General features: G+C 38.2%; 2 protein-coding genes across 3 annotated transcripts; one reads left to right on the forward strand and one right to left on the reverse strand.

Moving 5' to 3' along the window:
• Positions 1 to 199: 199 nt before the first annotated feature.
• On the forward strand, positions 200 to 6,220 carry msl2a (MSL complex subunit 2a). The gene is made up of 2 exons (XM_082172208.1): positions 200 to 1,171; positions 3,131 to 6,220. Exons 1-2 carry the CDS (start codon positions 1,030 to 1,032, stop codon positions 4,582 to 4,584), a joined length of 1,596 nt encoding a protein of 531 aa, XP_082028334.1. The 5' UTR covers positions 200 to 1,029; the 3' UTR covers positions 4,585 to 6,220.
• A 418-nt stretch (positions 6,221 to 6,638) lies between these two features.
• Positions 6,639 to 13,070, reverse strand: nceh1a (neutral cholesterol ester hydrolase 1a). Of its 2 annotated transcripts, XM_082172209.1 has the most exons (6): positions 12,939 to 13,070; positions 10,014 to 10,186; positions 9,268 to 9,493; positions 9,060 to 9,129; positions 8,807 to 8,978; positions 6,639 to 7,740 (listed from the first exon to the last, which is right to left on the reverse strand). In XM_082172209.1, the coding sequence occupies exons 2-6, from the start codon at positions 10,152 to 10,154 to the stop codon at positions 7,123 to 7,125; spliced, it is 1,227 nt and encodes a 408-aa protein (XP_082028335.1). In that variant the 5' UTR covers positions 10,155 to 10,186; positions 12,939 to 13,070; the 3' UTR covers positions 6,639 to 7,122. The 2 variants fall into 2 exon arrangements, with proteins under 2 accessions (XP_082028335.1, XP_082028336.1); XM_082172210.1 differs by lacking the exon at positions 12,939 to 13,070 and having other exon boundaries at positions 10,014 to 10,255.
• Between the last annotated feature and the right edge of the window lie 1,135 nt (positions 13,071 to 14,205).

Genomic DNA, 14,205 nt, shown 5'->3' on the forward strand with positions numbered 1-14,205 from the left:
TATTTTTGCTCTACCTCTATTTTCTTGTTTTTAAGTGCTTTTTTGTGATGTATGTAATCCCCTGTAATCCTTGTTCAATAAAAACACACACACACACACACAGAGAGAGAGAGAGAGAGAGCCTCGTAGTCTCTATGCTCGTAGTAGCGTGTGCTTTATACAGTCTCACACTAGGGGGCAGTACTTACTGGAGGTCGTGTTTAATTCCAAGCGCTCTTTTACTCTTGTTTGGTATTGTTCCTCTCAGGATGCAAAAGTTAACAGAGGAATAATAAGCAACTGGCTCTAGCACGGGCTAATGTATGGGAATATTTTGCAGAGTAGGGAATTCAGTTGAATATTATATAAACAAATCGCTCAAACGGGAGTCTATCGCACGCGTTAGTGTGAGAAAAGCTCTCTTATTCAACAACCCGAAGAAAAGTGCAGTCTGTATTAGCTAGCTAGCGAACTAGCAAGCAAGCGGACTGTGTGGACTGTTCAGTTAAACTGTAAATAACCGCTGTGGTTGATCATTTCTAGGATCATACTTTTTGTGCAACGGATTTTTTGTCTTCTGTTTTTCCTATTGTTATTTGTGGACGGATTATTCGCAGAGCTCGTGCCGCCGACTCTAACGTTAGTGCTACACCTCGGGCCTGTTGTGCTTCTCTCTAAAATGCTGTTTATCGCCCAGTCCTTCACCTCTGTGTACTTTATCACAAACGTGCAGCGCTCTTCATATTGAGGTAATCGGGATCTGACACTAATGGAAGTCAGACTATAGTCTGTGCTATACATCGCTTACAGCAGCCGGGCTGACCGACTCCGGGGAATCCTCTAAACATTGACATGTTAACAAGCAGACGACTCAAAGCCGCTCATCTGCTTGCGAGTCATGTCAAATTACACTCTTTGTTTGAGGCGTTGGGTCAAGCCTGGTTGATTGTGTTCTCCCAGTTATTCTGCTTTGGGAGTCAGTTCATCAGTCGCTCTCAGTAGCTGATCAGCCCGCTCCTCTTGTTCCTGCTATTGACTGAAGTCGCTGAGATGAACCCGGTAAACGCCACCGCGCTGTACGTGTCGGCGTGTCGCTCTCTTCTGCAGTGCGACCCGAAGGATCCGGAGACATACGGAGGACTGTTCAACGTCCTGCCTTTCTTTAGAGACTCTCTTTCCTGCCTGGTGTGTGGTGAGTAACTTAACCTTTAAAACTAAGCAATGTACGAGAGGCCGTGCTATGTTTTCAATATAGTCACGGCTAAATAACGTTGCATCACGGGCAGCGAAGTAGCCGTTAATAATTTCAGAATATACAGCGTAGCCTCGAGTTTGTTATTGATTTTATTAAAGGGTTACTGCTTAATAAAAGTATTTCAAACATATTTTAAGCAAATTGAGTCGCGTTCTTCCACTAGAACGTATAGTCCGTGGCATAATCATAGATATATTCAACAACGTTGTTACGCAAAAAAAAAAAAAAAAAAGAGAGAGAGAGATCTTCTGTGGGTTCTGCGCAGTGATATGATGGAAAGCTGTATCAACCAATCAGCATCCAGGAACGCTTTGAGGGCTTCCAGGGCTTTTTCAGAGAGCCTGCTCGCTGCAGAGCCATGGGTGGAGCGTGAAGTCCAGCTCCCCCTTTGGATGTCCAGCTCCCTCTCTCTGGGTGTAATGGGTGGGGCTAGAAGGTCCAACCACACCATAACCCTACCCATAACTATCCCTCCACCCATTAGATCCATAGGGGTGGGGCTGGACTTGGTCAAGCTCCACCCATGACATCCAGAGTGGGGAGCTGTGCGTCATTTGGCTCTGCAGTGAACACCACTTGGACTTCTTGGTTTATTATTTAAATGTTAAATTTTTTCCCCAATTTATTTATTTAACTCTAAAAAGTTATTTTAAAGATTTATAGGTCATGAACCAAACCAACCTGCGACAAAGTGAATCACAACATTACAAACTTTGATTTAAAGCAAAAAAGTTTCAAGACTGTATACTTAAAGGTTGGGTAGGTAAGAATTGTCTAAAGAACTTTTTTTCAAATTGGCTTAAACTGTCTTTATATACCAATACATAATTAAAATGTAAGTACTTTGAAAAAGAGAGTATAAAAATTGAGTGACTATAGTGTATTTAATCTTCAAAAAACACAGCTCATTAATTCCTACCGGGACGAAACAAGTGATTGGCTTGCGCGCTTGGCCACCACCTATTACCCGGCCTATTACTGGCTCTGCCCACGTGCGCGCAGTCGCGCACCCGTTTTTAGGTGGGAGTGAATGGAATTAATGAGCTGTGTTTATTGAAGATTAAATACACTAGAGTCACTCAATTTTTTATACTCTCTATTTCAGAGTACTTGCATTTTAATTATGTATTGGTATATAAAGACAGTTTAAACAAATTTGAATAAAAGTTTTTTTAGACAATTCTGACCTACCCTACCTTTAACTGCTTTAATGAAGGAAAAATATATCAATCCCATGAATCACTGCGAATGATATAATCAAATTAAAAACAATGGAGAAATATAAGACAAATCAATTAGAGATTTCTATCTATATATATATATATATATATATAGGCCTATACTGTGTATATGGAGTATATCTCCATTGTTATATTGACGATAGATAGATAGATAGATAGATAGATAGATTGATTTTACGAATATTGCAAAATATACATACAAATATTTGAAGTAGTTTCAGAGCATAGGGAGACTGACTCTGTCATGTCATTCATGTGCTTCATTGGTGTTGGAGGGTGCTAAAGCCCTTTTGAAACAATTTGTTTGTTTCGATTCCCTGATTGGTGGATATTTCTTTGCAGAATCATCATGGGTGATGTAGTTTTTCACAATGAATTCCAGCCATTAAATAGAATCCTTAAAATATAAGTTGAAATAATGCAGTCTAATGGCTTCAACAAAAGCATTTACCATCGATTAACAACCTCGTAGCTCCCAGGTCTGTCTTTAATGGTTTATAAGTTATCATTAAAAGTAAATTTCCCTGTGTAGAAAATTAATGGGATTTTTACTTGCATAACCCATCTGTTGCACTCTGTAGAACGGAATGTTACATGATGTTATTTTGTTATGCTTAATTGTTTTAAATTAATCTATTGTTTTCTTTTCATCTAGGAAATTTGCTTCAGGAGCCGCTTGCTCCAAAAGATTCCTCCTGCCAGCACTGTGTTTGCAAGGGTTGTAAAGGCAAGAAAATGCTATTAAAGCCATCCTGCAGCTGGTGTAAAGACTATGAGCAATTTGAGGAGAATAAACAGCTCCAGATTCTGATCAACTGCTACAGGAGTCTCTGCGAGTGTGTCTCGGTGTGCGTCATGACAGAGCAGAGTGCCTTGGGGGTCAAAGGTTACACTGAGGTCAAGAAGATGCTGGAAGAGGTGTTGGGGGTGAAGCAGGAACAAGAAGAGTTTAGTTCTGTCAAAGAAACTGCATATGTTCCTCATCTCAAAACGGAGACAGACTCAGAAAACTCTGCTGACATCAAACCGAGTGTCTCTGACAAACCCTCTGAGCAGATCCCAGCTGAGCTAGAGACCCCCGAGCCTGTCAGTGCCGACGAACCTCTGAGATCTAACTCGGAACTACACATGGGTACTGTCACTGTTAATGCTGTAAAGTGCAAAGTTAGTCAAGACGAAAGCGCTGAATCCGTGCACCTCAGTGCGGAGAACACAAGCATCCTAGAGAACCTTAAATCTGACATTAAGAGCAAGGAGGTGTCTTGTGAACTGACTAAATCAGCAGCAGAGCTATGTCAGCACTCGCAAACCAGCGGCGCCCTTACGCCAGGACACCCTCCACAGCCTCAGGCGTGCCTCGCCGCAGCCCACAGAAAAGTGCGCCTGAGCCGAAAGCGCTCTCGCTCTGAGAGTGACCGCGAGATGCTCCAACCTCTGCCCATCACCAGCCTCATCCAGGGGCCTTCGGTAGCGGCCACAGCTCCGTCGAAAACAGCGTTTGAACCGAAAGCACCCTCCCCGCCGCCTGTCGTGGTCACTAATGGGGGCGTTTTGAAGGTCAACAAGGCCATGCTGGATTCAACAAAAAATATCCAGATAAACACAGACCTGGCTAATAAGAAGGTTCAGGTCAAGTCTAAAGTGGCCGTCCCGAAGGCGAAGGGCAAGGCGAAGGACAGACTGCTCTCGGCTAGCGTGTTGCCTGGCCAGCCTCCTAAAGTCGTATACAAAAAGACACAAGAGAAAAAAGGCTGCAAGTGTGGACGAGCCACCCAGAATCCAAGTGTTCTTACCTGCAGGGGTCAAAGGTGCCCCTGCTACTCCAACCGTAAGGCCTGTTTGGACTGCATCTGCAGGGGCTGCCAGAACTCATACATGGCCAACGGGGAGAAGAAGCTGGAGGCTTTTGCCGTGCCTGAAAAAGCCCTGGAGCAGACCAGGCTCACTCTCGGCATCAACCTCACCAGTATTTCGGTCAGAAACACTGGCACGAACGCTGCTGGGGTCCTCAGCCTGTCCGCGGGCTCGCCCATGGCCTCTTTCCTCGCGTCCAGCGCCGATGAGGACCAGAGTTTTGAAGATGCTCTCGAGATGCATTTTGACTGTTGATAGCTGTCCTGCTACTGATATCTCTCTTAACAGTGGTCGATTTGAACAGAAATTGTTTGCCAAAACTCTTGTCTGTGGTTTTTCCATGTTCAACCTCTACCATCAAACACACGCACACACTGCTGTAATAGAAAGTTACTGTGAAGCTGAGCTTTATGGCATATTTTGTTTTTATTTTGAAGGAACTGTATGCTTCTGCATGACTGTTGTAGTCACAATGAACTAAGGATCTGATAAACATCTGCTTTTTTTTCTTTAAATGGTCGATGACCCAAACCTTAAAATGAATTTCACAGTTATTTGTGATACATTTGTCTGCTTACACGTATGGCTCATTATAAACTCTCCCAAAGCTATTCAATGATAAACATTTGTTTACATTCTTTCTCTTTTTTTTTTTTTTTTTTTGAATTTATTGTTAAATATATATAAATATGAATATATTGCATCTAAACATTCATTGAAGGTAAAATTATACACTGCTATCTGTAATGTAAAATAACTTTCTTATGGTGAAAAATGTAGCACTTAGTCCCAATAGTGTTAATGGGTTTAGACACCTTTTCTGGTTGCTGTAGTGATCAGTTCCTGTGTCATTTTGACTTTCATTTATAGGACTGGGGTGTCCCTTCAGGATATTGAATTATTTTATTTTTTTGTTCAGTAGATTGTTCCTTATTTTTTTAACAGAAAGTAGTGCTATGTCACTTTTTATTCATCATGTTCAAGCTTTGAAAGAAAGATGTTAAAATTCCACGTTTGTCAGCGGTTTTATAAGGATAATGAAGCACAAATATGTCATGACAGAAATGTTCCTCCAATTTTGAGAGTTGCTGATTCATTTTATCCTCACTATTGTTCATTGTTAGTTCAGACAGAGCTGGCTGTGTCATCTGTAGAATATCTACAAAGATTTCTGAAACAAGTGAATGTAAGAGTGGTCAGTGTCACCTGAGAATGTATTCAAGGCAGTGATAATTTTAAAAGCAATATGAGAATCAAAATGAGAGAGAACCATCTTATAAACCCTTTCCCCACTCGAAGGCATCATATTTGTTTTGATGCAAACTGTAAACGAGTATTTCGAAATGTTCTGTTGTTTAAATGTATGCCTGAGCACCTTTTAGCACCCATTGATGCCTCTTTACTCTGATCCTGATTAGTTGTGTTTGTCTTGCAGTTGTGTTGTGATTCCTGTTTTAGGGACCAAAACTAGAAGTATGTGTTGAGAAAGGTCAGTGAACACATCTTTACTGTTACACTGCACCGTTTCATGTCTTATATAATGAAGCAGGGTAGGCAGTGCTTCATCTGTATCCTTAAATATGCTTGAAAACACTATCAGTAGGGCTTTGACCAAATATTGAAAATCTTCTTAGTTGAGTCTTGGATCTTAGTGGGATATTGTGTTGTATTTTCAAACCTTATAGTTTGGTAGTGTCGTTCTATTCCTCCCTTTGCTTTTCAATGGTCATTACTTGAACTCTCAGATTTTAGTTTCTTGATTTTTTTTATTTTTTTTTATTACTGGAGAACCTCTTATTATTGCTGGTTTATTCACTGCCACAATGAAATAATGAAAATTGCAGAAAGCAACAAAAATAAATTATAGTTTTTTATTTCTTGTTTTTCAAAACGGTGTTGTGTCATGTGTTGTGTAAGTTTTGTCTAATGCAGCACAAATTATTTTCTATTTTGTTTAAGCCTAGCTTTGATGTACGTCATTTCAGCCGCTAGAGGGCAACATTGTTACTATATATTAATAGCTTTCCAGTTTAATATTTAAATTATGAAATTATCCTTATACCCCAAATATTTTCATGTTGACATTTGAATGTTTTTCCTTATAAATGTAGAAGTTAGAAGGACCTTGATTAGCACAATTATCCAAAAGGCATAGAACTATGACATATATTTACTTCCAACAAACTGCTTATAAAAGGAACATAAAACAGCAAACATAAATGCGGTTTTTCTCATCGTTATTCAATAATGTGAGAATATTTGAAACGCCACGATGTTGTGCTTTCTTGAATTACTAATGCAACTAGGCAGAATATTTTTACATTTTATTGCAGCTTCAATACATGTTCCTACTTTATTCACTCAGTGTTTCACAGTAGAAATATGACTCAGTTAATTGCAGGTTTTTGGAGTGAAAGTCTAGCACAAATGTAATGAAATGTATGGTGATATATGACTTCTGTTTGGTGAATGCAGTAGTAAAGACGAAATGTAAGTATAATTTGAATACTTTAACGTTCTGTACACCTACTTGTAGGCCTTATATTAATTATGTTAGTATATATATTTCCAAGAGAAATTCCATTGTCATTTGGTTCTTAGTACATTAGTTTAGAAAAATGCTTAAATGTGTTAGTCATTATTTGAAAGACATTATACCGTTTCAGTTTCTTGATTTACAATATAAACCATGTCATGCTGCAAAAGAATGCATCACATTGTGAAATGTGGAAATCCCTAATAATAGACGAATTTTAGACGTAGCCTACGTCTTCTCACATTTAAGTCGAATACCTACAAATGTTCCTCAAGCCAAGCAATATAATTTTGCACTGCCCTTATTCCCACAGAGAAGTGTAAGGGCCAGAAAGCAAAGCTCACACAGCCATGGAAACCATCTTCGTAATGGTCATTAGTGACAGAGACCCCTGCCAGCTCCAGCCTGCGGGCATACATCATCCCATCATCCCTCAAAACATCGTGCTCGCCCGTCAGAATGTAAGCACGTGGCGCCATACGCAACACCTCGTCGCTCGCCAGTAACGGAGCAGCTCTGGAATCCAATAATGCCGGTACATCCTTTAAGATATTAGGAGAGCCAGTCAGCGGGAAAACAGGCTTATAATCTTTTATCACTCGTTTGGGGAGGAGATTGGTCCAGTTCAGCTTTGAACGATTCAAGGACAGCAGGCTTTGGTCTTGGGCTGTGTGTTTGTTCATCATAATGGAGTGCTTGAGGTCAGGGTCGGCGTCTAAGTACTCCAGCCAGAAACGAGCCATTAGCCTGCGATACAGGATGGGAACATTGTGGTTTTGTTGATAGGAAGCTGTGTTGAAGTCTAGCGCCTGGAGCACTGGGTAAATCAAGACCTGCAGTTTGAATTTCACAGAAGTACTGTTGTCTATTCCAATCTAGTGAAAGAACACAAAAATGCAGGTTGATTACAGCAACCACAAAGGTTAATTGAACCAACAGTTTGTTACATTTAAAGGAAGCTGCTGCATTCACACCATATCATTTTGCGAGATGACAAAACATGACATTCTACTCAGAGCTGTTTACGAACTCGGAATTATGCTTTTCTATCAACACCAAAATGAATCTGCAGCGGTCACGTGGAATAAGTCAGAGCTCTCTGAAAATTCCGAGTTTACAAGTTGCAATTAAGAGTTCTACGAGGACGTGAACGCTTTTTACAAGTCTGAATCTTCTGACAACGCACCAATAGTTTCTTCTGAAGTCACCCATATGTAGCCCATTTCCACCACATAGCCTAAGAACAAAGTCGAAATTATGAGATAGTCGTAATTAAGAGATACAAAGTCATAATCAAGTCGAAATGATGAGACAGCGTCAATTATTAGATAAGGTCATTGTCATCATTGCGTTAAAATTATGATACAGCGTCAATTATGAGATAGTAGAAATTATGAGATAATATCATAATTATGACAAATTGGAATTTCTTGCCATAATTTTGAGGTTTTATGTCATGCTTATGACAAAATATCTCTATGTTCACGGTCTGAATGAATCTGTTCTTTTGAGTCGGATCTTTTCAATAAATCTCTTGACTTACTCAGTCAAGAGATTTATTTCACTAATCCGATTCTCAATGATCCGGTAACAGTGGTTAAAACATTATTATAATTTTTTTTAATGAATTTTATAAAATAAAAAAATGCAAATCTATCGTATGGTTTTGGACATCATGAAATAAAGCTTACAAGCATTATGGACAACAGTTATGATACTTGTGGTGTTTTTGTCAATTTCCGAAGATTAAAGCTCCAGTCCCCGTTCATTCGATCAGAACAATTATTTACATTTCCTCTGTTTTTCCTTACAAAAGAAAGTCATACAGGTTTGGAACAACATGAGGGTGAGCAAACAATGACAGAATTTTCATTTCTGTATAAACTATCCCTTTAACAGACAATATGACCTGAAATGAGGGCAATAAAAGTGGAAGTGTACCCGCTGAGCCACTGCAGCGGCCAGGTTCCCTCCAGCACTGTCTCCACACACTGCCACTCGCTCTGGATCGACCGAGTACTTCGCCAGCACTTCAGGCTTCAGGAAGTGCTTAGCGGCCTGCACACACTCCTCATACTGCACTGGGAAGTGCACATCAGGAGCCATGCGATAACTGCACAAAATGAACACTCAGTGTGGCTGATCAAAACCGTAGATGATTTATCTCTTCCTATGAATGCGAGTATATACTCACTCCACCGTCACAACCACTGCATCCAGATCAGCTGCCATCAGTCTGCAGAGACTGTCATATGACCCCAACTCTGATGGCAGATAAGCAGTCACATGAAAACACGACTCACACATAATCCCATGAATGTCAAAATAGGACAGAGGGATTCCTGCTACTTGATTTATCATGAAAAGTGTATAATGGTTAATAAGGTAACATTCAGACGTACTTGGAGCACCCAAGGCCCATCCACCTCCGTGGATGAACATAACTGCTCTCCTCAGCTTTTCTTTCCGTCCAGGAGGGTGGTATACACGCACATGTACCCCATCAAACAGGATATCTTCAGCCTGGATCTCTTGGTTTGTGATTGGCACCAAACTCTCGAAACTGACTATGGCGGAGTTGATAACGTGGACACTATGGCTCAAACCCAGTGAATGAGCAACATCTCCCTACAAAAACAACAACAGTGAACTGAACTAACCGTTCCCCTCATTATGGTTTTGAAATGCAGTTCGCATGATATTTTTGGTGCATTGAAAAAGAGAGAAAAGTTCATGAAGACAGAGAATAGAGAACATTTCATTCTGCCCTTGGGTATTATCTACAGTTGTGCCAAGTTGGTCAAAGTTCATCAAACAGGCAAATCAAGGTCATGTTTCTTCAAAAACAGATGCTCCTCTATTAATATCAAATACTGGACGTTGTCTAAGTTTTATACTAATTAATTTATATCATACAGTATATATCGATAACACTTAGATGTTATATACTAAAAGCAAAAATCATTAAATGAGGAATATATTCTGCTAAAATGTAATAGAAAAGCAGGTATAAACTTTTATTATTGTTATTTTGATTCTGTTAAAAAGTCTCATTTTAGTTGAGAATGGAATATAGACATCTTTCCAGCCAATCAGAATGTTCCTTTCCTTAATTCACCTGGTGGACAGTTTAAAGTGTGATACTTACCATACTCACAACTCCTCGAAATGTGGCATCCAGCACCATCAGTTTCCATTGTTCTGGGATTTCCCTAGGCAATGGGATGTAGATGTAATAGGCAACAGCAACGGCTAGTAACAAGGTAAAACCGCAAAGCAACTTCATCATGAAGTGATGTCTCTCTGCCCTTCTCTCTGGAGCTATCAGGGGGTTAGACAATATAACATTGTGCAATTCTACAAATATTTTTTTTTTATGTTACTGTTACTTCCTGTGGATAATCCTACAGCATTCTGGGAAATGTAGTTTTGCATATTGTGCTCACAAAGTCAAGTCACATTTGTTTATATAGCGCTTTTTACAATACAGATTGTTTCAAAGCAGCTTTACAGAGATAACAGGAAAATAATGCTGCAAAGTTTGTTTCCAGTAGAAAATAGCGTCACAGTCCAGCTTAAGTAAGTTCAGTGATGTTTCATTTTTGTTGTAAAAAAGTTATGTTATCATTTATATAGCCGTTCTGGAGAAAACCGTGATTAGTCATCATACAGCTCAGTTCAGTTCTCATATAATGCAATGCAGGCAGATCAATATTATTGTTGAATATTAAATTTTAATTTTAATTTAATGTCCCCAACTAAGCAAGCCAAAAGCCAATGGCAACAAAGGTGAAAAAAGGCTAAATAGGCGACTACTTAGGGAAGTGACAAAGTCCCCGTTTCACAGATGGGGTTTAGATTAAGCCAGGATTAGGCTTTAGTTCAATTAGGGCATTTTAAATGGCTTTTATAAATGTGCCAAAAAAAAAAAAAAGGTGTGTATCTTGAGACAAAACAATAGCAGTGAAATATTTTAAGATATGTCAGTGCAAGTTGCTTTCATTTAAAACAGCTCAACAGCATCTAATGCATATTAGTCTGGGACTATATTAAGCCTTGTCTGTGAAACCAGGGGGTATGTGTATGTAATACCTTGTTTAATGCATATTCATTTTCACTAAGGAGTAATTAAGGGTAATTTAAATACATTTTTGATGAGGTCTTTGGGGGAAGAATTTAGGCAAAAATCTATGGCATTTTCTTTTCATGCTTTTAATCCAAACTTTGTCTTTGAGATCAGCAATCTGGTTAAGACTATTTTTATATATATATATATATATATATATATATATATGAAGAGTTCAGAAGCAAAAGCCTCTAAGTGCCATCTGAAATTTTCTTCTAGAATGATCATTTTTATCAAGCTTGTATATTTAAGTTCAATAATTTCACTTAAATGACAACTAAGAGGTAATATTCATTGCCATTTAAGTGAAATTACTGAACTTAAATATACGAGCTTGATAATGATCATTCTAGAAGAAAATTTCAGATGGCACTTAGAGGCTTTTGCATCTGAACTCTTCATATATATATATATATATATATATATATATAAATGTTTAAGCTGATAATGTTCAGTGGCATTAGGTAGTTTTACTCTTTAACTTCAGCAGTCATGTCAAATGTCCTCCACTAGGGGACATTATTGTTATGAGAAAAATCATACTGTATGACCACTTACATGTGATGTGATGATGATAAAGATAATTAGTTTGGTTAGACATTTATATATTTTAATAAAAACAAAATATTAATAATTAATGTTAAAACATAATATCTACATAAATAAAAATATAAAAATCAAATATAAAATGTGTGTGAGTGTATATATAAATATAGCACTTTAATATATAATCAAGCCAATTCATTTTGATTGTTTTACATAATTGTGAGAATATTTTACAAAGCATTAACCAGCGTAAAAGCATCATTGTTTATTTTTTACCATGTTTTACCATGGTAAATAAATATCTTTATTGACGCTTAGTTAATAGTAAAGTAGTAGTGTCCTGGAAAAGCGCTCTCACAAATGTATCTTATGTTGCATTTCATTACAGCTGACGAAATGGATTATGTCACAAAAATTTCATATTTAGCATATACCAAGTGAGTAAAGGTCTGTGTTGAGTAGAAAACCAGACAGGTTCTAATGGTAGGTTTGACGTTTACCATAATCTCTCCTCACCACAGTCCATGCATGCAGTGCATGTGCGCTGAGCTCTTCTGTCGAAACCATCTAGCCATTCAGGATTTTTGTTACTTCTGTGCAGTGATTACTGTAATTGGAAAAAGACTGCGGCTAGCTCAGCGAGGACTGCCAATTCAGGGGGAAAAGCAGCGAGGGTTTCTGTCATACATTTGGCTCTTTGGTCTTCATAACTGTTGTTTCTGCATTATCTATCATCCCTCCACTCTTATTATAAGACAATTGTGGCTAGCAACTGTTTGTTTTTGCTGAATGACTTTCAACTTTGGAAATATCTACTGATTCTGAAGAGACGTCAAGGATGGAGTGACGTTGAACCGAAGAAGCCGTTAGTTGCCAAATTCGGTAAAACTAAACCAGAAAAAGTTCTCAGTAATTTACAGACAAACAGCACTACTATAACTCTGAGATCATTTATGAAACCAGTTTTCTTTGGGATAGCTAGCAGCATATGGCTAGCACTGAGAGTACTGTTAGCCTGTGGCAGCATCTATAGTAAATCAGAGAGATATGAAACATTGCTAAATAAAACCATCTGTTGTGTGAAAATAATTATAATGAGACCAAAAGTTTTATGACTACAGGATTATAGGAGGTTTTTAAAGCACCAAAAGCAGAATGATGCTAAACACATGCTCACTGGGTTTCAGTGGTCTTCACACCATGCTATCAAAACAAACATGCTATCTTTCTTTATCAGAGACATTTCATTTCAGAGTGATCATTCCTAAATCTAAAAAATGATCAAATAAAATTAGTTTGGTTTAACACTCAAAAGATCAGCTGGCTGCACTTATGTTGAGATTTACACATGAAAATGGGAATTTTCAATCATCAACTCTGACAAAAGAAGACTGTTCTTACCTCTAACCTCTCAAACACAAAATGTCATGTGAAATTCAGCTGTTACAGCTGGGCTTATTTCTTGTTGTTTGAGGTCGTTTCACTGCTCATCTTGGCTTTTGAGATGACATTTAAATTATGTGCCCCACAAATGATCATGGGAGTCACTTCTCTGAAGGTGTGGACACATAGCTATGACTTAACATGATGTTTACCTTGCTAGAAAAACTGGGTTATACAGCCTATATGTGGTCAGGCTGGTTTTTTGAACATGGAAACTGGTTATGGGTTCCAGCCAGTTTAGCCAAAGGGGTCTACCACCTTTAACCAGGTTGAGCTTGTTTAGACATTCATTATACCAGCTAATGATCATAAATAACAAGCTAGAAACCACACTGTGCAGTTGTTATCTTAAGAACTATACCTGACCCAACCCTAAAAAAAACTTGTTTTGGTGTAACCATAATTATTCAGTCATGTTCAAATCTATTTTAAACCTGGGAAAAAAAGAGAAAAGTGTAGAGTTTTGTTTAAAACAGAAAAAGAGTCAAATGAGTAAGAAATATTTCAGATTTATAATGCCATTATTAAAGGGATAGTTCAACCAAAAAGAGAAATTCTGTCATCATTTACTCACCCTCACGTTGTTCCAAACCTGTATGAATTTCTTTCTTCTGCTGAACACAAAAGAATATATTTTGAAGAACATGGTTACCCCATATTCCATATACCAAATCTCCACAGGTCTGCAGTATTATAGAGCTATTGGATGGACCCGAGACTCCTCTCACCAGAGGTAAATGCTGGATGTCTGGAGGCTTCATATCCCCGGTTCATACCATTCCTGTCCTGTCCTCGCCGGACAGGGTTGCAGGGTTCTTGCTGGTGAAAGGTATACAGCAAGGGGACAGTGACCTTTTCAGGCTGTTCTTTGGCTCCAAAATTTGCTCAGTGTTCACAGGTTGTCTATGCCGATCTAAATCAGATTTTGTGAGGTTAGTGTCAAGTTCGCATAGACTGAAATGAGACATGGCATCTTGATACACAGACATCTTACAATGAAACTTGTTTTTAAATGACTGATATAAGAGTAGAATTAATGAATAATTTTCCACAAATTAAATCACATTTAAAGGTTTGAAAATCCTTTGAATCGTTTGAAATGCTTGGCAACATGATTTTCATGAATATATGTTTTATATTTTTTATACTTGAAATATGTAATTAAATTATGAAAATGCATACATATTTTTTTTAACAAAAAAGAATCACATAATTGCATCACAAT

Source organism: Leuciscus leuciscus (genome assembly GCF_965113295.1).
Source record: "Leuciscus leuciscus genome assembly, chromosome: 6".
In the NCBI taxonomy this organism is placed as follows: Eukaryota; Metazoa; Chordata; class Actinopteri; order Cypriniformes; family Leuciscidae; genus Leuciscus; species Leuciscus leuciscus.